This window comes from Pithys albifrons, chromosome 16 (genome assembly GCF_047495875.1).
Source record: "Pithys albifrons albifrons isolate INPA30051 chromosome 16, PitAlb_v1, whole genome shotgun sequence".
Taxonomy (NCBI): domain Eukaryota; kingdom Metazoa; phylum Chordata; class Aves; order Passeriformes; family Thamnophilidae; genus Pithys; species Pithys albifrons.
The window spans coordinates 9,085,436-9,110,558 of NC_092473.1; the positions used below are offsets into that span (position 1 = coordinate 9,085,436).

Consider the following 25,123-nt stretch of genomic DNA (forward strand, 5'->3'; position numbering starts at 1 on the left):
GAGCCGTTGCCGCGGCAACGCGCGGGACGCGGCCATGGCCATGGCGGCTGCGGGCGGGGAGGCCGCGGGGCCGGGGCCGAAGCCCGCAGGTGGGAGCCCAGCGCCCGCCCGGCCTCGCTCCCCCTCCGTGTCCCGGGGATAGGCCCCGCGGCGCTGCCCCGAGCTCTCGCGGCTGCTCGGCCGCGCTGTGCCCGCCCCACGGTGCGCAAGACCCGCCCGTCCCACTGCCTAGCGCTTCTGTTCTTCTGTTCGTGCTCCTTGTTGTGCTGCTGTGTTGTCAACATTTGCTGTCAGGGCCCTGCCGTGTGTGTGTGTGTGTCTGTGTGTGTCTGTGTGTGTGTGTGCCGCGGTCTCTGGTTTGCTGGCAGCGACCTGCGCTTTGTGGCTGGTCCTGTGGGGGAGTCAGATCGCTGCTCGGGAAACCAGAGAGAGGACTCTTAGGGCTGTTATAAAAGTCAAATGGACACAAACCTCCGGTTTTCAGAGCCCCGTTCTTACAGCAGAAGTCTTGGTCTTTTCCCAGAGTCTGAGGGCACCAAGGCTGGAGGGCTGGAGAGCAGCACTGTGGTTCTGCAGGTCCCAAACGGGGTTCTCTTCATGTACTACTTTATAATTCCTAAAAAGCAGGCATTCTGTGTTAAACCAGCCTTTTTAAATGTAGGAATGAAGTTGTTTAGTATAACTTAGCTAAGACATCTGTAGTACACATGGTTTTGGTGATGCCAGGAAGCCTCATTATAATGGAGGGACAGTGAACCTCTTGGGTTTGGCTCTGAGTGTTCTGTGTTGTGTAATCTGTAATTTTTTTCTAATCAAGTCCATTGCCATCCTCCTTTACTTATTTTCCTTATCCTGAGTCACTCAGTAATCTATGAGGATCACATGTACTGCTTTTGTGGGGGTTTGGTGGGGTGGCTTTTTTGTGGTTTTTTTGGTTGGTTAGTTTTTGGTTTTTTGAAAGTGGAGACAGTAACACTTAGCAAAGTCCATGAGACTTAATTGCTTGTAGAGGAATCCACTATGTAAAGTAGTATTGTCTACTGGTAAAAACAGTGGTCAATTCTGTGCAAGCATCTGCATTTTACTTACATTGGAATATTTTAAATTGTTATTTTTGTTGAAAATCTTTTTCCCAGCAAAAAGCTCTTTTATTACTGAGAACTTTGCGCTTGACTTAGAGCCAAGACAGGAGGCTCTAAAGTTCTCGATTGTTTTAAAACATTAGACTTTATGTTTAACAAATATTTATTGTATACTAACTTCTGTTCTTTCAAACTCAAATAGAACCCATTTAGAAAATAATACTTGTTTAGGAGGAAAATAAATATGTTTTTAAATTAAAGTCTTCTGCTAAACTTATTTTTTTTAACTTTTAGAACATGAAGCAGAACACCCTCAATTTCCAGATGTTCCTGAATCAGAACAAGTTCCTCAACAAGGATCTGTGAGTACAGTTCAAGTAAAAAATATGCATATGGCTGATTTTAAAAGATTTAATATTTTAATTATTTTAATTGAATAATTTTTAACTGACCTTATAATTTTTCCTGTTGAATTGGTTTGTATATTTTTTGTGTAGTCTATTGGGGTATTTTGATGGGTTACCTTTATCTTGAACAGGTGCCTTTGGAAGCAGGAATGTCACAGCCATCACACATGGAACAATTTGATTCTGGCCCTGCAGCTGATCCTGCTCACCAAGAGTTGCTTCCTGTACCCCAGGCAGAGCCACCTGATCCCAAAACATGTAAGTAGGACCATATTGTCCTGAACCCTGCTGTGATTATTTTTCTTGCATATGGCAAGGGTTTGTAATTTATTTAACTGAGAGTATTAACAGCTGCAACACCTTTTCTTATGTGGGATTTGCATGATTAGGCCCCTGGTCTGTAAACAGGGAGCCAGCTTGGACACTTGGCCAATGGCAGAGATCTCAAATGCTGCATTACAAACCAGTAGCATTGACTGGCTAAGGTCTGTACTCTTCTGAATAAGTGACTTTTTATTTAGCCACTTAAATCAGAGAAAGACAGGCATTTCTTCCTCTAATTTAATAATGCAAAACTAGGATCAATAGACTAAATAGATAATTGAATTTGAAAATTGCTGTCAAAATGTGTCTTTCCCCATATGATTGCAAATCAGAATGGAAATGGCTACAAGGTTTTGTTCTTCCACTTTCATCAATTTCTATACTTTATAAAATTTACCAAGCAGCAATGGGGTTTTATTATGCTTTTTAGCCCTCCATTTTGTCTTCTCTTCCATTAATTCTTGCTCATTAGGAGTTCCTGGTGCCAGTCAGAAGCAGTGTTACCCTGGGCTCTTATGTCTGGGAAATTGCCATTTTTCCGCCAAGAATTGAAGACGGAGGAAGATCCCTCTTGGAAAAGGAATGGAAGAGGAAAGGTGCCAGCCCACAAAGGGCTGGCCTAGTTCTCTCTATTCTGCCAGACCCTCTCCTCTCTCCACTCCCATCTCCTGGGTTAGGGTTACTCTTAGAGTTACGCTTAGGATTAGGGTAAGGGTTAGGGTTAGGCTTCTCTTTTGTGTTAGGATTAGGGTTTGGGTGTTTTTTTAACGTTAATGGCGCAGCATCATCGGCACCTGAGAGCCCAAGGCTGCCACCTTTTCTCTTGGCACAAAGCTCAGTCCTTTCTTGGCACCATATAAATAGTGTTCCTCCAATTATTAACATTTTCTGCCAATATATGAACCAATTAAAGGTATAAACCTGAGAATACCATCAGAGTTTCAGCTGTGTTTCCAGAAGAGAACACTTCTATGACTTAGGGTTTACTGACCACACCAAAACTTGAATACTTCCTGAATGGAAAGAGATGCCAACCCAGCAGCCCTCTGAAAGGGGAAAAATTCGATATGTGGAGTCACATTCTGATTTCTGAAGAATCTGGCAAGTAAGAAGTAATTATGACAAAGAAATCACAGCACCACTGAAATATAATCTTTGCTTTTTCCTCTGTCTAGAAATTCAGTTTTATGACCAACTCTGATAATGCAGATTGTAAAGGGCACAAGATACCAAAAGTGGTCAGGCTGTAAGAGCACCGAGTTCAGCACAGGCTAATTTTTTCCTGTCAGGGCAAATTAGTCCACATTGCTTTTTATTTCTATGACTAAACTGCTTCTGGTGTCTGAGTTTACTCATTTAAAACTAAGTCTGCCATCTCTGAGGCACACTGAGTTTACACTGTTGGTGAACCTTCAGTTTGAAATTTATTCAAGGTTATGTTGTCTTGGCTGGAGAGAAGACAGATCAGTAGCTGTATCTGAACTGAATGAATCTGTTTAGTGTGAGCTGTGATGGTATTGAGAAAATGATTGGTACTGAGTTTATCCTTTCTAATATTTGTCTTTTTGTGAAATTGAAGTGCTTACCTGTAAGTGAAAGCTCTCCTGTTCTGCTCAGGTTCTCCTCGGGAATACTTGGAGTACTACATATTTCCAGTGCTCTTACCTGGATTGGCTGAACTGCTGCACGAAGCAGAGAAGGAAAACTGTTTTGAGGTTAGTTTGTAGTTTTCAGTTCAAATCGTTGGCTGGAAGTTACAGCCTTTATTTCACAGGAAGTATTTTCATAATGTGGTCTTTTGCAAGAAAACCAACCACAATTATATGGTATAACATAAAATGATGTATTCTGAATCTGGTTTTAAATGTTATTTTCTCCAGTGATTCAGAACAGATTGCATACTACATACACTTGGTCATTGTGGCATTCTTTAGGTCCTAACAAATCCTTCTTAAATATCCATCTGTATCTGGCCTAAATAGTGTTGTATTTTAGAGAAACAAACTTCCTCTCAGATTAATACACATCACTCATTTGAGGGTGGATTTTACCTCATGATTCAATTATTTTTGCTGGCCTGGCTTCCTAATAGAGATAAATTTTAACATTGTGTGTAAATTCTGTTTAATTGGAAAATAGGGTATTCCATATTAATGAGCTTATAAAAATATACAATTAAAAATAATCATTTGTTACATCTATTTCTATGAATTTGTTTTCAGTGTCTGTGCCTGTAGGCACATCTAGAGAGACATTCCTTGATAGGGACTAGAAATGGTGCAAAATAAAGCTCATTGTATCACCATAGCCTGACTCACAGACCCCCAGCAACAGCTTATGTACTGGGAATTGTGGGGTCTTTCATCATTTCTGCAGTCATGACTACTTGAATTTCAAATCCCAGTCTATAAATTTAATAACAATTATTTCAAAATTTTCTCAGTTTTCTCAAAATTTGTATGTGTCTCTAAATCAATTGATTTACATGTATATGTATTTATAATCTGTGATTAATACAGGTGAAATAGGAAAATGGTTCATTTATATGAGATTTCTGTCCATCATTCCTGCCATCACATTTACATTATCTGGGCTAGAACATATTGAAGATATATAATATTCATCACACTTTTAATCTATATTGATTCTTTTAAAGGAATCCTTTAACAGTAAGAAGGCACATCCTACAACTGATTTAAAATACAGGCCTTGATAGATGTTACCTCTTTCTGAAGGCAATAAACCAGCACTTAATACAAAAATATTAAAATTCTTAGAATTATTTCAGCTTCAGTCTCAGAATAAATCTAAGGTTACTTTGTCAATTTTTAACCTGAGAAATTTTGCAGATCTTCAGTGGTATGTATGTTAGAAAGTGTGTGTTCTGAAAATGTATTTTGTATGGGTTTGTGTGTAGAAACTAAGGAAAGCAATTCTTTTCTAATGTATAGAAACTTCACAAAAATTAGTATAGTTTTTGGAAAAGACACTTATCTGAAGAGATGTCCTGATATTGGGGAACCAAGGTTAGGAAAGCAAACTTATGTCAGATTATAATTTTCCACTGTGACATCATTTCTTCCTCCTTTTGAACAATAACTGGTAAAACAATAGCTCTTTATGCTTTCCCTATAACTGAATATTTGTGTCCAGGTTCCATTGCTGTCCAGGTGCTTGTACTTGGACATTCTGTTTCCTTTTCTGACCTAAATACGTGATTTCTATTTATAATTCTGTTTCATAAGAAATGTATTTTTCCATATGGATTTGGAGAAAAAAAAATCCATGCTATAATTTGTGTCAAAAGTGTTCATGCTATAACATGAACTGATTTTTAGGATCAAAAGCAAAGTCCTTAGAAACCCCAAGAAAAGCAGGAACAGGGAAAAAGGATCTTGTGATAAACACACTGGAAAATGGCATCAAAACCAGGAGGAGAACCAAGATTTGAAAGATTCATGGAATTTGTGAGAGAATAAGGGAGGACCAAGATTAATTGTGATGAAGCTAACTGGAATCATGAAGGATGATAATAGTGGGTTTGAATTTTGGCTAGACATGAGTCATTAAAGCCTGTAAAGGGCAGTTGTACAGAGTAAACCATTGGAAGATTAATGGAAGAAGCCCTGGAGAAAGGGGAGGAGTAATCAAACTAACTGCAGTCAATGTTGAATAAGCCTGGGAGAAGAGAGAGGGAATTATGAGGGAGAATACAGGGTGCGATTTTGATGAGAAGGACTAAAAGTTTTCATGTTTTGAAAGGAAATGAAAATGAATGAGAAGAGAATGAAAAATTAAGTAGAAGAGTTGTCGAGTGGTTGAAACTGTGGTAAAGGAAATCAGATCATGGGACCAACAGAGAAGTTCAAGGAAGAGACCAGAAAAAATGCATCCATGTCTGGAGAGGAAGAATTGTACAACATTCCTGACATGGGAAAGTCAGGAAAGGGAGACACTTGTACTGGAAGTAGTGAATTGTGTAGGAAAGAAATCTGCAAGATCTTCTTTGGAAGGTGATACAGAAACTTAAAAATTTAAACATGTCATTTAAAATAGGCTCTCTTGCATTATGTAATGCATATGAAAAATTGGAAAAGCAAAAACCTAGAAAACCCACCAGCTGGGAGATAGATGGGTAGACTTCAAGCTGACAGAAATATGAGAACAATCTACAGAAGCTTCGTTTTCAAAGTAGAGATGAAAGAAACCTATTAGGTTGCCCAGTGTATTCCCTCACTGGATTTTTTTTCCTACCACAAGTTCTCCTATGCTTTATCCTGTCTGCTGTCAAATGCCTCCAGGGGAAATACTATTTTCTTAAATCTTTTCTCTCTGGAGAACTGACTAGTGCATTCATTTTTCAGCACTAAAACTGCAAGTGTATAAATGCTTTTATTAGCATAACTCTGACTTTTAGTAAGCTATCACGGAAGGAGGACTCTGTATCAGACTCTGTAATAGAATATATTATATTTTAAAGTGTGATACATCAGGAAAAGGGAATGGAAAAAGGTTTCCTAATGACTTTACCGTCTTCTGATCACCTGTATTATTTCATGATTATTACTAAACCCATAATATTTAAACTGAAAAGTGGAAAATGAATTCTGAATATAAGTAGTTTATAAAAACATCTGCAAGTTAACAATGCACATTGTGCAGATATTTCCTGTGTTTATCTTGATTCATGCAGCATAGGAGGAATGTGTCAAAGGCAGGTCAATTTATGTAATTTTTTCCCTTTATAAATGTTGACTGCTGTGCAACTAATGATTTAATTCACTAGCAAAATAAACTGTTTCCTGGCAAAAAAAAAAACAAAATAAAAAATACTGATCTTGACTGAATTCCTCCCTGATAAGTTCACTGCCTCTAACAATGATAAAACAAGATGAATTTGATTCCTTTGGTGATGGCTGTTTTGACAACCCTGTTCTGATCGTTTTTTCCTGTTGCAAAGGAAAAGCAATTTACTTAAAACAGATTAAATTACAACTGCTAGATTAAATTGAATTTTGTTGTCAAAGCATAGAATTTATTCTCCGAAACAATTCACTAAGTAATGGGACCCAATTTCATACTGTGATTGAGAATATCTGTACAGGGACAGTGAGCCTCTGCTATTTGTGTACAGATTCTGTTCAAGTCAGAATTTGTCCATTTAACATCTAAAGTGACCCATAGAAAGTTCTGCAGTGAACATACTGGTGTCTCAAAGTTTAGGTGTTTGGCTTCTTGGGAAAGTATCTGGAATTAGCATAACTGTGAATATTGTTTAAGGAGCTGTGTTTCTTCAGTCAAACACTCTGATGGAGCACTGCATGAACCCCAAAGCTTCAGTTGTCATAAAACAGATCATAAAGACACATGTGGCTCAGGATTTATAATAGTTTCAAATTTATGATGTTCTCTTCTGTTCTTGTCTCTGTTGTTTTAAAGCTCTCCTTTTCTGTGGGAGTCAGAGTGTGTCTAGCAAGGGTAAGATTCACTTAGAAAAGTAAAAGCTTTCCTGAGTATCATGTAGGAATGCCCTGCAGTCTGGCTCTAAACTTCACCCTTGTCATCCCCAGTTACATGACTGCCCTGTATTCCTCACTGTGCAGTCAGCACCTCACGTAATGTTCCTCTTCCACTTCACCTGTGGCTGACCTTCAAATTATGACAAAACCCCGAACTGAAAGAATTATTCTATGTAGAGCACTTTTTTCTTGCCTCTCTGTTCACATCCCCCAGTCCTTTTTCCATCATGTTCTTGTAGCACAGGGAGAAACACAGATGGTGAGGATAATGCATAGAGTAAAGTCATTCTTCATGCATTAAATTTTCAATTACATGTTTACTGCATTTTTTTAGCAAGTGGTAGTAGTATCTTTATTTCTTACATTTTAATCAGGCCTTCAGCCTCTTTTGTGGCATTTAGCAGTTTCACAGAAGTGTTTACCCAGTGTGAATTGTTCTAAGAAGTCATAATTGCAGTTGGATCTCCCATTTGACAGGGTAAGTGTTACCTTCTGGATGGGAGCTCAGCTCTCTCTAAGCTCATTGGCTGCTATTGTGGTAAAGCCCTCGGTGTCTCTGATCTGCAGGGGCTGAGTGTCTCTTAGTGTTCCCCCTGTGACTGCACATCCATCACACATCTCGTGCACGAGGGGTTCTGAGGGTACCAGCCAAGCTCTCCAGTTATTCCAACTAGAAGTCTATGTTTATATTCTCCATGTCATGGTTATTGGGGTTTGTGATAACCAGAATGAGCACCTGTACTCATTTATACATTGTCTGTCAAGATGGAATGGAGAGGAAATCCTTAAGGAAGGGAGGGTCCTAATCCATTCTGTATTTACTAAAATTCATGTTTTGAGTGGCTGGCTGTCTAGCTGAACATGCTGGCTGCTTGAGTCTCTAAGGAAAACCTGCTGCAAAGCATTGTGCAAAATTCTCTTTATTGGTAGAGATTTGGAACTGGGCTCAAATGTTTTGCTCTGAAGCTCCAGGTTTGCAACTTTTTACCTGAATCTCTGTAATGTCCATGGCATCAGTGGTTGTGGACAGACTTGCCTTCCTCTGGTTTTGCCTTCCTTTCTGGGCTACACGACACATGATTTGGTCTGAGCAGCCATACAATACTCTGCTTGTGTGTGTCTGAAGTATTCCCAACGCCTTCAAGCTGGTTCCATGCAGGAGAATACAATATCCAATCAATGTTCCTTCTGTGTCTTGGAAGAAATGAAGAATTTTAAGAATGATAATAGAACTTTGAACAAAATGGCAAGTGATTGACAATGTATTTTCCTGTATGAATGAGTTCTGTTCCCTTCCTCACAATGAGAGTGACACCATTCAGAGGTATTTGCTGCAGCAAACATCAAGATGATATATGTAGAATTTTCTTACTCATAGTTTATCTTGACCTGAAAGTATTCCACAAAATTTCTAAAATTTTGGCAGAGCTACTGACTGTTGGCAGTAGCAATATTAAAGTAGACACAGTAATGTACTGTATATTTTATTTAATAAAAGCAGTCAATTTAGCTTCTGTTCCTGTCCAGTAGTGAAAACATATGACTAATCCAAAGATAATAAATAATTTGAAACTATCTTCTATCTTTAGGGAAGAAGAACGAAATTTATTGCCTCAGATTTCCTAACTGAGTGGTTATATAAGTAAGTTAATCATGGTTTTTGATATTAATTATTCTCAATGATTCAAAGGCATTAGTTTTCAAATCGAATAGCTGAAATTTAAATTAATGAATTGTTTTCCTTTTTTTTTAGCAAGAACCCAAAGAGGGAAGATGAGTCATTCACAGAATTATTTTCCATTCCTTTTGTTAAGGACTGGCTAAAGGACCAGTAAGTTATTGCAGTACTCAGAGTAACCTTTTCTCCTTTTATTCTTTTGCCTTTGCTATTCCAAAAAAGCTTCAGCGTGTTGCTGCTGTACCCTCAAAATGTCCTTTACTGTGTGCAGCACAGAACTATGTGATGCTTTCTAACTTGCTTATGTATTACTTACAAGGTATTTTGTACCAGAACTGTTCACAGAGAAATTAGTTTGAAATTCCTAAACATTTTAATTGTAGAGTGCAGAGCATTTGAATAGTCTGGTAATATTATGAATATCTTTGTACTACTGAGCAAAGTGGTGTTTTTAGTGCTGCTTCCTACTATGGAAATCTTTAAGGATATAGTCAAGAAATTATTCCTCTAACTGTAGGCAGCTGTTTTAAAAAATACCTGTAATAATCCTTGGTGTCAGGATGCATTTTTGCAGACATTATGACTTTGTATCTGAGAAATGAACTCCTGTTTTGACAACCTCAATCATATATTCCTCATTATTCCTGTAGAACCAAGCTGCATAGTAGTTTTGAAAGAAATGTTACTGTCCTTGACACTGCCTTTAGTTTCAAAATATACCTGCTGTGTGAGAAAAGTAAAGTCATAGCCCGCAGTGAGAGAATAAAAGAGTTACAGAGGTCAGATTTTAAAGAAAAACTTCAATTTGAAAACTTAGTTGGAGTCTGGATTGGTAGTTGATAAAAACATTGAGATTTGACTTTGGGGACAAGCTGGAGATTATGTCAAAATGGTTCATTTGGCTGTCTGAGGTAGGCACATATCAGAGTTGTGTGGGGAGTTTCTGCAATGAGAGATGGACACCTTTGCAAAGTGACCCATTTCATCTCAACCCCAGCACCTTCAGACGGCACCTACGGCGTTGAAACCTGCCCCTGGTGGGACACATCTGCTTCCTTCTGTCAAACGTGGCTCTGGGCAACCAGGTTCCCATTTAAGGTGAATTCTGTCCTTTGGGAAGTGACCATGAACTGCAGTGGGGTTGTCATACTCATTCCTTAAGCATTGAAAAGCCAGTATGGCAGTTTGGATACCCCTGATTTGTGAGGATGGATATTTGTATCCAAGATCACAGTTTCACAAACATTTCTCTTGGAAGTAAAGCTGATCAAAATGGTTCCCTGCTCTGTCCTGTTCTTCACCCCAACCTGCTTGTAGGCAACCTAAGATCACCTTGTCTGTTTGGTCAGGTGCTTGGTTATTCTGATCAGGGACCTGCTCTGGGTTAGGAATCTCTCTGCCAAAATGTGTCAAGAGGGGTTGTATAGCCATTTAAAACAAAGATAATTTCTCCAATCTGCGTCACCTCGAGAGTAACAAAGCTGTGTATTGGCACAAACAAAGGATTAAAATGAAGGCTCAGGGAAAGGTGAAGAGAACAAATGAGCTGCTAAGATATAGAGGAGGTGGCAGGAACTGCTTAAGTCAGCTTTGCCAACAAGAGAAATACACTGTGGAATCACAGCCTGAATGACTCACAGCTTCTGTTAGTCCTGGTGCTCCTAAATAATGTAGTGACAGCTCCACAAGGACACTGAAGTGTCAAAGTCCTACATAAGTTGATACACTTGATCTTAAATCCTCCTTAATGTTAAATTTAACATTTAATTGTTAAAATTATTATTGAATAGCAACTGGACTTATCTTAAAATTACAGATTTAACAAATACTGCTTATGAAGAAAGCAAATTGAGAGGCTGCAATATTAAATAAGAATAAAAATGAGAGAATTTATTTTATGTCCTTCTGGAGATGTCAAAAATAGTTTATTATTATATCCTTTCAAATATCACACTTAAAATGCAATTGATTCTATGCTTTTTATTGTCATCTCCATTTCTATTTTTAAAGGAGTTTTAATTTTTTTAACAGGATTAAAAATATACAAGAGACAATGTGCTAAAACGTATTGGTCAAATTTTGATGGGAAACATCCTGATCCCAACTAATTAGATGGGTTTATCAGTGCAAAGCAGTCTTAATGCTTGAAAACCCCCAAAAAAACAAAACCCACCAAAACAAAAAAAAGAAACCCAGAGGGATAATTTTTTGTTGTGTAAGAGATACAGCTTTTTTTTAATATATTCCATACTTGTGTATTACTTTTTTGGCTCTCTGCCAGTGCCTCCAGTTTCTTCTTTGTAGCTCATTTTTTTTTAAGAACAGTCAAAGCCATGGTCTTCTAAGCCTTACTCTCTGTAAGATGTGCTTCTAAATGAGATCTTGCAGCCTACTTTTCCTTTGTAAGGAGACCCAAATGCTGCATTGGTTTCTTGAATTTTAAATGCAAATGTTATACCTTCAAAAGCTGGTTATTGTAGGTGAAGAAGCTTGTTATAGTTGAATTAATTTCCAGCTTTAGTGTTTATAGTAATTGCTATGACATCAGTAAATAAAGCTGCTGTATAGTTACCTTGTATTCTCTGGGGTTCTTTATGTTACCAGTAGCACTGGCAAAGTATCATATCCCTTGGGAATCTTCAGTTCCTGAAGCAGATTTCAAAAGCAGTAGGAGGAGCAGCCTCAGCACTGACTGGAAATCTACACATCACATCCAGGAGAGCACAAAACATTTCTGTTGTCTTAAAGCACAGCTGGACCTTTCAGAGAGCAGAAAACTGGAGTTTGTTTGAACAAGAGACAAACACAAGTGTTTGGGAACATGCTGAGGGACATGCTGGGGTACCTGTTCTTACATTCAAGGCTGCTGATAAAACCAAGTAATGGAAATAATATTAGAGCTGTGAATGTTTTGTACTCCTATAAATATGCTAATGAGCAACACAGTTGCCTTTTGTCAACATTTTCCAGTGGTGTTTCTGGTTGAACAGCAGTGAAGCTCAATCACAAATAACCAAGCTGTGTGTACTGAATCAGGGGCAGGAAAAGAGTGAGCTCTGTTTATGCTCTGATTCTCCTGAAATTTTACTTTTCTGGCAGGGATAGTCTGTGTATCATGGCAGTATCATTACACAACCTTCTTTAGCATATTAATGAAAGAAATATAAATAGACCAATAAAAAATAATTCCACTGCTCTGAAAAGCAGTGATACCATGAAAGTCTGTCACATCAATTTGATAATATGACAGCATTGTTCAAGTTCACTTTTGGCCCTTACATTCAATGAGAGAGGGTGTTATATAGGTCTAGGTTAGGAATAAACATAAATATTTTCCTGGCTGTTGAAGGTCAGATAAAAAGTAATTCTCAAGATTTTTTTATCTGCATTTTCTCTTTTTTAAAAATTAAATATATTTACTTGATACTCAGTTCAGAAGGACACATTTCTGGGTTTAATCTCTAGGTTTAATCTATTTGTGTGTACTAAAACAAGTGTGCAGATACAGAGAAAACAAATTTATGATGGCTTTAGTGAAGAGGGCAGCTAAGATATATATGTCTATAAATGCACTAAATCTGAAGTAGTGGCTTTTGGCCAAATATGTGTATATGCATGTATATACACTGATTATTTTTTTCTCCCTCCTCCAAATATTTTAATTAGGTGGAGTGTGCTGGTCTCAGCTGCCTTTACAGTTGACTTCATTGTCAGTTCTCAGATGGCCAATAGGGGTAATTTTGCATGGGTGACTGATTTTTTTCCTTTCCATAATATGCCCAGTTTCCACAAGCTTTGCTTTCTGCACACTGCTATGTTTCATTGGTTTGTCTCTAAACCAGCCACGTTTGGAGTATATTTGATTTGCATTATGTATTTTTTCTTTCATTATCTTTAATATTTTAGCTTGAAATACTTTTTTTGGGTAGGGACAGATGATTTAATTCTAATAACAAAAAAAGAATTCAAGTTAACAAAGGAAAATTTTTTTACTTAAAAACTGTGTTGAAAAATTGCACAAAGTTTCTGTATAAAATATTTGTATTTTGTAATGATGCTTTATGGAGTTGAAGGTTTTATGGTGTAATTCCTGATGCTTTGTTGATACTTAATTTATGTAGATTGTCAAAATGGCAATGAGGAAATTGAAAACATAGCAGAGTTTTGTGACATCTGCCCAATGTTGCTGTTAGAGCACTAAGGGGAGAGTTATTTTTGCTGCTGTGAGTTTTTCATGTGTTCAGGATGTGATGTTGATCTAAAGGACACAAACATAATGGAAATTTTCCCGTTGACATGAGTGGCCTTTGGAATAGGTCCATGTTTAGTTTCCTTCAGCCCAGGACCACAAACACTCTACATAAATACTGGTCCTACAAGAGAGAAAACTGAGGTGACACGTGGTGACTTTCAAAACATGTAGCAAGTATGCAAGCACAGAAGAACTGGGTTTTAGCATTAAAATGGGTAAGTCCTCCCCAAGGAGAGACCAGATTAAGAAGCAAGAAAGCCACTTTAATTTTCAAACAAAACTTAAGACAAAAGATTCTTGCACTGCTGTTTTTGGCATGTTCTCACTACTAAGGCTTCTTGCTGTGCTGCCTCTAGTTCCTCTCACATTCTTGTTGCCAGTCACCTGTTCTGCCTCAGTCTCCTGTCCTTTACAAGACTCTGCCTCCCCATGTGATGACTTGCTCATGTTAGTTCCACACTATCTTTTCTTTTTATCACGTCCTTTCTTCATTATATATAAAGACAAAAGTATATTAATAGTTGTGTATGTTAACAATTGAATGCATATTATCACTACGGCCACTTTGGTAATACCCTTGAATGTATTTAATATATTTTTTAATTCTTCAAGTCACTGCAGGAGCTTTTATTTGGAGGAGGTGATAGAGAGGAAGAGTTCACACTTTAAAATGTCTACTCATTTGCAATCCCTCTTTTAAGAAGATTAGTTATTCTACATTTACAACCCTTCCAAAACATACCCTCCATACAATGCACTATAATGTTTTCTTTTATATTGTAAGGATTTTCTTCTTCAAATACTGATAATCTTATTCTAGTGCATTTAGATTGCTGCAAAAGCAAACCACTGATTAGTAATTTCTTTCTGACTGTGGAATAGTTGTGTTAATACTGAAAATGTTAAAAGAAAGGTCTCAGTTCACACTCATTTTGACCTGTGAAAATGCTCCAGGGTGTTTTTGTCAAGTGTCTGTGGGATTATATCCTTGTAAACCTGTGAAACTCATACAGTGCAAGTGTAATATTTGCTTAATATATCTAATTGATTTTAAATACTAGGTCAGATAGATCAGTACTTCAGTGTCTGATTGCTTATGAACAATCTTTTTCCAGCCTTTTGGGTAAATGATCTTAATGGTATTTATAAGCAGAGATTTTTGAGACATTTATTTTGAATCAAAATTATACTTTTTCATAGTTGCACACTTTTGCAACTCTGGATAGGCATGTAAGAAGAAAGACTCAATGAAGGCAGGTTTTACTGCAGTACTTCTAGAATGTCTGAGTAGAAATAAGAAATAGTATAAAAAAGAACTACTTTGACAAATTTCCAGAAAATTTTTTTTTAGTTATTCAGATCAGCATGTGAACTTTTGGAGTACTTCCCAGACCAGACTTTCTCAAAACACTTTTTTTTGAGAGTTATGCAGATCACCGTGGTCATTTACTTGCATGTCTAAGATGTATCCCTATTCTTTGGTCTGTTCTTTTAGATTATGAATTTTGCAGTGACTCTGTCATTGCCTATGTTCATACATGATATAAATATTCAAGAACAATAACCATCACAGTCAAACTAAAGGTGAAGTGAATGTGGCTGTTTAATATGGTCATGACTACTGTCCTGAAACTTGGGAGGCCTGATCCTTTCATTAGGGTTGCTTCAATGTTTCTAGGGATGATCTCTGATCCCTCAGTGGCTGCACCTGGATATTCCCCTCTCACCTGCACACCATCAGCCCCAGGCACTGATGCTCTCTCTAGCACAGGGGTCCTGCAGGCTGCAGTTAAGGTTAAAATTTGAGGGTTGTCTGTTACTCTTAGGGAACAGATTGGAATAAGAAGAGCAATTACAAAAATCCTGGATTATATGTACTGAAAATTTTCTTGATTAAATTTGTTCTTAGATTTCTTGCCAAGGAAGGAATCAGGCCTATTTGTATGACAAATTGGGAACTTAAAGTCAATTGGTGTTCCTGGGCATTACTGTGCAAAAATACTGACTGTATTCAGAGTCATTCAGTGTTATTTTCTCTATTTTGGAGACAAGATAATGTAGGGACTTTTTTCCTCCCTTCTTCAGAGTTCATTGAGAACCCCATTTTCTGTCCATGAGGTAATCAGATACATGTCTTCAGTAAGAACCTTTTTCAATACCTCATACATTCATTTAATGCAAGTCTGTTTTATGTCTTCTGGGTGCCAAATTCCACCTGCATAATGTAATATAATTAGTGAGTATCTCACAAAATCAGAATCTGTACAAGTTTGCTCAGAAAGCAAGAAATTTGCTTCTGGAATTTACCTTTCCTCTGCTCAGTGTCTGCTTTTTTCAGATTCGGTAAAATAAAATACATAAGAAAAGTCATTTTACTGATGCTCTTTTACAGATGCAACTTATGTTAAACAAGGTATATGTATCCAAATAGATATTGATATGTTTAGTGTGTGGGCTTTTTAGGTTGTTCATAATCAAAGACTAAATAAGGAGTATGTAGGTAGTGTGCAGTGTACTGTCAGCTTCAATCTCCTTGGAGCACACAGCTGTCTTCTGCCACAGATGACAGACTCTCTCTTTTCCTACTTCACTGCTGAGGGGTGATTGCCTCTGCTCAGAGTCTATTTTTATTTGACCCACAGCCAATTGCTCTCAGCCAATTTCTCTCAGCCAAAACTGGACCTGGCATGGCTTCTCCTCTTTAAAGCTGTGCCATTAAAGGATTGATATTTGCCAGTGACTGTCATACTGAAAATTAAGTCCTGTTTTTGCTTGATTTTTTTAATTGGTTTCTCAGTTTCAGTGTTGGATTATAATATAGACATTTTTATAATTTGAAAATGAAAGGAAACGAGTGCTAGAGCTGACCTTGCAGGCTGGGAGAAGTCTCAAGTTATTCTTTGGAGATGTACTCGTTCTTAGAGAAGTTCAATGTCTTTGATATAAATGCTGTAAAATATGTAGGTCTTCCTGTGATTTTCCCACTCTAAGTTTTGGTTTTCAAAAAGATCGAAAATAGAACAGAAGATGAAAGCCTATCAGGGAAACCAGCACAGTTCAACTTCAGAACTTCAAGTCTGATTATAAGAAGCTGTTAGCTCAGGAAGCCTTGCTTGTCCAGCACTTATGATTTCCCCAGAGCAGAAGAAATGCTAATTAATGTTCACAGAGCTAAGATTGTTTAGCTTAATGGAGAGACTGCTTTTTGGTTTTGTCTTATTTCAACTTTTCCAAGCAGACCAAGGTTTTATTTCACATTAAAATAAATGTAGGCCAAAACCCAGCTGACACGATGATGAGACCAATTTAGCTGAGTACACAAACCAAAACGGTGCAGTCAGTGTAGCATTAGATAAGAGGTAAGATTGGGCTCTAGGCTGAAATGCTCCTGCAGTGAAGACAAGCCCTAAGAGAAAGATGTCAGAGAGCATAGGAAGCTTCTTGGGGCAGAGACTAATATGAATGAAATTAAGTGAAAGGAAAATGTAAGCTGTCAAGCCTATTAGCTTGAGCTGTAATATACTGTAAAATAAATTTCCAAAAGAAATTGTGGTGTTTTAGCCAGAAAATGTAATACTGCATAAATAAATGTCTTGTTAATTAATGGACTTTGCAGTGTATGTGTCTTTATAGTATGGATACCATAGATAATGTTCCTGCATGGGCTGCATGTGTCTGTAGGTGATTGCTGCATCCAAATCCGTAATGTTGAGGTGTTCCAAGCCAAGGCTGTTCAGCCTGTCCCCCATGCAGGGAGAGTGGGCCTTGGCAGCCCTTCTAATGCTGGGCCAAGGCTACTCTGTGTAACTGGGATTTTCATGAATTGCAGCATTATTGTCCTGTAGTTCATTAGCTTTAAATTACATTTATTATAAAAGAATGCATATAAATGAATTTTGTTTTGTCCTTTCCAATGGATGCTTTTTGATCATTGTGTGTGGGAAATAAATCAACACCCACAGAAAATGGCTTTTGAGAAGGAAGATTTCATATAGTCATTTGAGTTTTCATTAGTGATGGCTGAATTCAGTTATTAGTTTGTTTCCCATTAAAATTGATAGCAACAGAAATACCAAACATGCTTTCAAACCACTGCATATTTTGTCTGAAAATAGTTGCACATATGTATTGTTTTCTTTCATCACCAAATAATGTGTATATGCTATCAAAAGTAAATTTTTAGTATTTTAAGGACTTGTTTAGACATTTTTGGTCAGGAATCCATGCTATGCAGATATGATAATCATTACTTTTTTCAGTATATTTTAATTTACAGTGACATAATAATGTAAATTAATATACTAAAATATGTTTATATTCTGTGTATTTAATGTCATAAACATTTACACTGTAGGTCTGTTCATTGCTGCAGACACACTAAAACCTCCTCTGCTTTACAAATGGCAGGTTTCTTCTTTGTCCCCCTCCTACTGACATCTCAAACCTTCCCATCATAGTGGGAATTTGAAATCCATGTAGAAGAATAAGAAAGATTACTGTGCTTGATGTGCCATTTGTCTATTATTGTTTTAAGGAGAAATTATTGCAGCATATATAACAATATGCTTGTAAAGGAGATATTCTTTGCACATTTTAAGATTCAGGGCAATAAGAAATTGTGTTTTTCAAGCTCCTGAACAACATTTCTCTTTTTGATAAAATATACTGTTAGGAAAGAAAGTATTTTACATTTATAAGCAGTCTGTTTACAAAAAAATTATTCTTTTTTAAGTCCTAGGCCACCAATTCCTCTATCCCTGCTTCTATCAGAAGAAGAAGCCAGCATAATAATTCAGTCCTTCTGGAGAGGTTATCGGGTAAGAGTAATCTATAATTATTTTGCTTGATGTTGAAAACTGTAGGACTATGAAGGCCCCAGGGAAAATCCTTACATAAATTTAAAGTAGGGGATACTATAAATAGCTGCTGAGATCCCTATGGTTCATTGGCTTTGGATGTTGCTCTGCCTTATGCCTTGTGACTACAGTTTTTTCACAGGCATTTATTCTGATGTAATCTCACTGTTTTCCTCAACAACAGAAAATCCACAGAAATTCGATTTTCAAAAGTACAATAAACACTGAACATTTTTCTCTCTTGAATTTAAAGTTGCTCTGCCTAGTTGCCAAAGGATGGAATGTTATTTTGCTTCATGCTGGGATATGTGAGTGAGTGTTGAGCTGTGCAAGGAGGATTGGTGAGGTCTGTTGAGAAATAAAAAAATGCAGAAACAAAGGACAGAAAACTGAGACCAAGAATGAGACAGGAGGTCTAGGAAAGGCAAGAAGGCTGTTATTTAAGGAAAGGGAAAACAAAATGGCAAGTAGTTGTAAGGCTGAGTGTTGTAGTACAACACTAATGCAATCCCCAGTTTAAGTGGGGAAAAGCAAGGCATATAAAATAAATACAGGGAAAATTGTCCAATATTGTTATTTTGGAGGGTAACAGCCATGCTTTGTACTAGGATAGTAAAGAAATTATTTTGAAAATCCTGAACAAATTCTGTCAAATGCTTTGGGATTTTTTTAAATCTCTAACACCTTCATGCCTTAGAAAGAAATGCACTTGAAATTCAGGTGACTTTGGTGATAAGAAATGTCTTTGACTTCCTCTATCAAAATTTAAGCTTCTAAATAGCCCCCAGATATAGCAGCAATTTTGTTGTGATGGACAGTGAAACATCTCTCCATGTCAGGTGTTCTTTAAATAACAATCAGTATAAAACACTCTCTGTTGTTTTTACTGTTTGTAACAAGCACAAATATATGAGTGGCTCCAACAATGTGCTGTGCAGCCAAAGACTATGAGATACCTTAAAATGGTTGTCTTGACTGATCGATTCTAGTGACGCTTTCTGTTGTTCATTTGCCTTTATTTTTCTTTTTTAAACAGAGATGCCATTGACACTAACATTAATTAGCACTGACAGGATCCCTGCAGGCATCCTTACAGAGGAGCATTGCAAAGGCAACCATTACCCAGTAATGGTTATGTTTGCTGAACGGTGCAAGGTTGCTCAGATACCTTGTGCTTCTATAAAAGCTTGTGAAGGGCATGATTCTTCCTTCTGTACAGATTAATTTGAGAATTTTCACACTGGTATTTATCATTCTAAACCACTTTCCAGAAATGTGAGAGAAACCCTAGCTGTAAAAGGTAGGAGACATAAAAAATAATTCAGACTATAAAATTACTGTTAATGTTTTATCTTACTTGAAATGAAAGAACTTGGGTTTTTAAAAATTAAAATCAGAATATAAAATAAAAGTCTTTAGTAACAAGTTACTACCTAGGGCAATGTGTTATCCTTGGGCTTTCAAATTAAGAGAACACTAAGCTTAAATAGGATTCCATTGCATTAATGATAAGGTATGTCATGAAAATTTACCAAAGAATTCGGATTATTTGCTTTTAAAATAGATAGCTCTGTCAGCCAACACTGATGTAGTGTGGTATTAACTGAATGCTTACAAATAATGCCCTTTTGCATTCTAAGGATATTGTTGTGTCAATATTTTAAAACCTTTTCTGATGTTTTTCATTAAACCTTGTTTATAATTCAGAGAATTTCAAACATTTAAACACTATTATTGAAATAAAAATTTACACAGTGTGATAATATTGAATAATTAAACACAAGCACACAGATATTTTACATGGCACTGTGATAAACAGACTGCAGTTCATCACTGGTCTTCTAAGACAAGTCTCCTATGGACTCAGACCATTTTTGAGGTATTTTGTTAACCAGACTGACTTGGGCAGTAGAGTTTATCTAGTTATACACCTAACTGAGCACCATGTCTTCTCATGGTGCTTACTTGTTTCTGCCACATCTGTCTGTCTGAGTGTGCCAGTATCAAAAACACATGGCAAAAATGCAAAAATGGATAAGGCAGTAAAGGGGGTTTTTATGTAAGGGGGATAAAACCACTATAGGTACAGAATATTGAGAACTTTTGATAATAAAGCATGATCAAAGCAGTGCGTTCGTCCTTACCTGCAGCACATTTCAGAAAAAAACACTTGTTTCAATAGTAATAATTAATGGCTGCCATCAACAAAGTCCTTGCTACAATCTTTCTTAAGAAGACATTGATGGGTACTCTGAAAATTATTGTAAGTTTAACCAAGAACTAAATTCCAGAACAAACAGCAGTGGAAGCTACAACTGCTGAGTTCTCTAAGGAGAGCACAGAAAGGAAGATGAGGGGGCTCTCTGGGGGCAAGGAGGAGCACTCAGAGAAGACTTGAGAAAGCTCTGTCATCAAAATTCTTTCTCTTCACTTTCTACCATCCTTTTTTATTGAGGTTTCATTCATCTGTCAAGGCAGTATTTAGATAGGTATCAGTTTTCCAAGTACTTTTCCAGTAAAATAGGATATATTCCTTTACCCCTCTACTGCAGAATCTTTGCTTAGTGCCATTTTTAAAGAGTCTTTTTAATCTTTGCAATTTGCAGAACTATTCTAGACTGAAGGGATTTTTCATTAATACAGTTTCCTTTGATGTCTCTGGGTGAAGCTTCAGTGTTTTCCTCCTGCTGTTGTGTAACATATTCTCACTTAAAAAGCAGTTTATTTTGACTAACTCTTGTAGGTTTTTCTTAGAGTTGAAATTGGACAGCATTATGTAAATATTCAGTGCTATTTTACACATGTTATTTGAGCAAAAGTTAAACCTGCTTCAATTTTGATTTGTATCTTGCAAAGTGTAGTTGTGCTTTTGCTATCACAACTTTTATTGCTTTCCAGCAAGTTGTGGCTCCTGGGAAAGGCTTAATCCCAGAAGGTCACATGAATATTCCCTGTTATTCACAGCAAGTGTAGATTCAACTCAAATGACTTGGGTAGGAGTGAGCTCTCCCTTCAAAGCTGAGACCCCTTTGGGGCTTCAGGCACTGCTGCTCTGCAGGAGAGACACGTCAATTGTTTGGACAAGACTCTTGACTCTGTTTATTTTCCTGGAGATTTTGCTGCTGAGTCAAGGCTTTTCAATCATGGTGGAGCTGCACTCTGGTTACAAAACAGACCACTTTCTGGGGAATTATCACAACTGTGCTAAACTATAACTATTAAGCATATTTGGAACATTTTGATGTATTTTGTTACATTTCTGTTACCTGTTTTACTGCAGGTGGTGTATCTGTATTCTTTTTTCTCTTTTTTCTTTTTTAGTGACTTCTCTAAAAAGACACTTTGTTCTGAGAGCTCATGTTCACTGCTTGGATTTAGTGTTGGGCTTTGGAGTATTTGGGTCTCTATGACTATACCTTTACCTCAGAACACTGTATTTCACTATGTATTTCACTTAATTTTCACTGTTTTGTGTAGAGAGAGTATACAGAATCTACAATATCTTTCTGTCTTTTAACTAGTAAGAGTTAGGGTCTTCATTTTCAGAATACAGAGACCTCTCTGGCCCTGTCATGGGACAGAATACAGGTCTTAGGCAGCTGACGTTGTAAATGGACACGTAATTTTTTCAGAAATTTTATATTTAGAAATAGAAGTAGTAATTTCTCTATCTTGCTGCCATTTATGTGCTTGTGTCCCACATGCATTTCCTTAACCCTTTCCTATGCAGATAAACTGAGTCCATATAGTAGGGAATTATTTAGCTCATAAAACCATACATGACAGCATAAAAGAAAAAATGTCTCTTGAAGGCCAAGTATCTTGTGTTTGGGATTATATTGTGTTTTTCTAAATAGTATTTGATGGATTTAACAGAAAATGGTCTTTTTTTTGTATTGCTGAAAAGAAGATCACTAGTAACTGTAACTTCCTTAACTTTTAAAAATTCATACCAACCTTGTAAGAAATTCTTCTGACTTTCATAAAAGATATTACAGAACTATATCAGTATAATGGGATATTATTAAAGGCCTAAGAGGTATCTGATGTCAAGTCACTGAGTAAAAGTCTTCGCTGTCTTTATTGATCGAGTAACCTTGTATTGTATTTCTGCTCTGCCAGTGCAATGTCTGAAATACAGCAAGTTCTCTTCTCCTAAGTGGATTGAAGAGTGCCATGGGAGTTCAGCTCCTGTCTACTGCATTCTTAGCTGCACCACAGAGGAGAAAATCTGTGTAGAAAGAATATTTTTGATAAATAATTTATATTGTTTTCTTTAAGGTTTGGGGTTTTTATAACCAGTAGAAAACGCAGGTCCTGCTCTTTTGCTCTGTATGTATGTTAGCAAAGAGGGAGAAAAGCAGAGTGTAATGGAGAAGAGTAATAGAGTTCAAATCACAGAGCAAACTCACTACCATATCATCATGTAAGAATACAATAAATACACATTTATTTAGAAATTTTTTAGAGAACTAAAGTTAGCTTCTTGTGAGCAAAATTGTGTTCAGGAGAAACTGAACTGATTGCTGCTTGTTTCTGACCATGTTATTCACCTTCAGTCTGGATTACTAGGACATTAAGTTATAGAATCATAGAATAGTTTGGGTTGAAAGGAACCTTAAAGATCATCCAGTTCCAAACCCCTCTCATGGGCAGGGACACCTTCCACTTGACCCATGGTCATAGCCCCATCCAGCCTGGCCTTCAACACCTCCAGGGATGGGGCAGCCACAGCTTCTCTGAACATAGTCCTAAAACATAATGACATTTTAAATATGTAATATTTAGGAAAAAAAACCCAAACCAAACCAAAGCAGAAACTGAATTTTAAAAATAATTCTATCACAATTTGAATATGACACTAAGAGAATAGTCATCAATGTCTAAGGCAATACTGGCATGTCCCCTTCCCACTGCTGTTCAGAAGGGACAAGTATCTGGTGCACTGGAGGTAAAAATTGTGTGAATGCCAAGGTAGGTAATGGGCAACACTGCTAATTAATCAAATCCTTCTTACAAGTTTAAGTAGCAGAGTGCTAATAGCTGTTGATGCAGAGCTGGCTTGCTTTTGTGTTAGTGGGAACCATACCACTACAAAAAAAAATACAAGAAAAATTCAACTTAAATCTAAATGGAATCAAGGCCTATGACTATTATAATAATTTTGTGGAACCAGAATTACAGCCTTCATGGGGTGATTGACTGACAAAGAAGAGACTTCATGTAATGCAGTCCAATTACTTTAAATAACAGATTAATGGCTCTCCTGTTTGTGAAAATTATATGGCTGGGATTGCCAGTCAGCCTATTTGCAGCTGATGGCAGGTGTGAATCAGTTTGCTGGAATAAATTACCTTCTGTATGACCCTTCATGCTCCTCTTCTGCTCTATTATGTTGGTCAGTGGGTTGGTTTTACAGTGTTGTGGTTTTCTAAAGGCACTAATACCCTTCAGCATAATGCTTTAAATTTTAATTAACTCAAAGAATAAGTGTCTCACTGCACTCACATTCTCAGGAGTCCTTGGTAATCAAAGTGATCCCCTAACTGGCATATTTATGTTTTCAGTGGGGTTTGTCAATTATGTGTTTTATATTTCAGTGCAAGTTGAAAAGTGTAAACCCCTGGGATTGTGCTTTTACCTCAGGCCCAGCAAAAGGGAAGGCTGTCATGTATTTATCCAGCCACAACCCCAGGAAAAAAATTGTATCATCTTGGGTAACATGAAGGTATATGATTTTAGTTGTATTTTCTGTTTTCCCTTTCACAGGTCCGTTGTGACAGTAAAATACAAGAGCTACGTCAGTGGCAAAAGAAGTTGAGAGAGGAGAAACACATTAATAAGGTGGTGAAAGCATTCTGGACTAAGCAGGAAGTCAAAGGTAAATGAATTAAATTAGGGGGTTTGGAGGGGTTTAGTTTTTGGTTTTTTTTACATTATGTTGCACTTTTATACTTTGAGTTGTATTAAAAATAGGCCACAGTAGGATGCTAATCCCAAGTGGGAAGATAAAGTGTGGTGGAAATGCCTGGCTGTTCCTTTACAATCACTATTTACTCTGTTAGTTGCCTGTGTAGTTGCTGAAAGTGGCAATGAAAAATACAGTACAGGGCCCAAACTCATTATTTTCAGAAGACCATGACAATTTCCTGGCACAGTATTTCATAGGGCAGGATTAGACTTTTACCAGCTACTTACCATGTAAATACATAACCAGATGGGTTATAGCAGAGTTTTTCCAAACTGTGAGATTTCTCTCTGGTAAATGTTCTATTGGCATTTTCCTGTAGTTATTTATAGCAGAACTTGGCCTGTATAGTTCTAAAAAAGAGAAAACAAACTCAAACAACCCAATAAATTGCCAAGGGAAATGAGGCCAGATTGCTTTAAGAACTGACACTGTAATTTGTTTCTTTTTTTGCCCTGTTTGTGGACAAGGCTTTACTGGACAGGGCCAAAGTTATTGTTCACCTACTCAGGCACAGAGGTTTAACTATGATTATTCTCCCAGCCTCTTTGTCTACTAACACAGAAGAATTCACAAGTTCCTCACCCAGTCTACATTTTCTCAGCCTCTGTGGGCTGGACTCAGCCCTGATACATGTAAGGAACTCCACACCCACAGTTGGAGGTGAGAAGGGCTCGTTCATTGCGGTGTTGATGTGTTGGAGAGGCAAAATTATGTTGCACCAGCCACCACTGTGTGCCCTTCAGTGTGATGACACTGTCCCTGATGTGTTCTCAGATGGCCAATCTTCGCCCTGACCTACAGAAGAGTGTTTCGTTTGGGGTGTTTTTAGTGATAGCAGGGTTACAGTTACAAGGGCTTTGTAGATTTTGCAAACATTTATTTATATTTAATTTACAAAAATTATAATTAATCTACAAAAGATCAGGTTTTATTTACCAATCCATGGAATTGCCTAGGGGATATTTTATAGCTGAATTTTATTAACTCTGATGAACAAAATCATATAGCACAAAAGGGGAAAACTGTGTTTATAT

The 25,123-nt window shown here is 37.2% G+C and overlaps 1 protein-coding gene across 2 annotated transcripts in view; it reads left to right on the forward strand.

The window, feature by feature from the left end:
- Positions 1-30: 30 nt before the first annotated feature.
- Positions 31-25,123, forward strand: part of IQCK (IQ motif containing K) — a 64,731-nt gene continuing 39,638 nt past the window's right edge. For both annotated transcript variants that reach the window (XR_011699176.1, XM_071570897.1), the window contains exons 1-8: positions 31-89; positions 1,377-1,444; positions 1,621-1,747; positions 3,431-3,528; positions 8,922-8,974; positions 9,086-9,163; positions 17,995-18,079; positions 23,888-23,999. Coding sequence is in view for 1 of the 2 variants with exons in the window: in XM_071570897.1 (XP_071426998.1) it covers positions 35-89; positions 1,377-1,444; positions 1,621-1,747; positions 3,431-3,528; positions 8,922-8,974; positions 9,086-9,163; positions 17,995-18,079; positions 23,888-23,999 (676 nt within the window). In the remaining variant the exon portion in view is untranslated. The remainder of the gene's footprint in view (positions 90-1,376; positions 1,445-1,620; positions 1,748-3,430; positions 3,529-8,921; positions 8,975-9,085; positions 9,164-17,994; positions 18,080-23,887; positions 24,000-25,123) is intronic.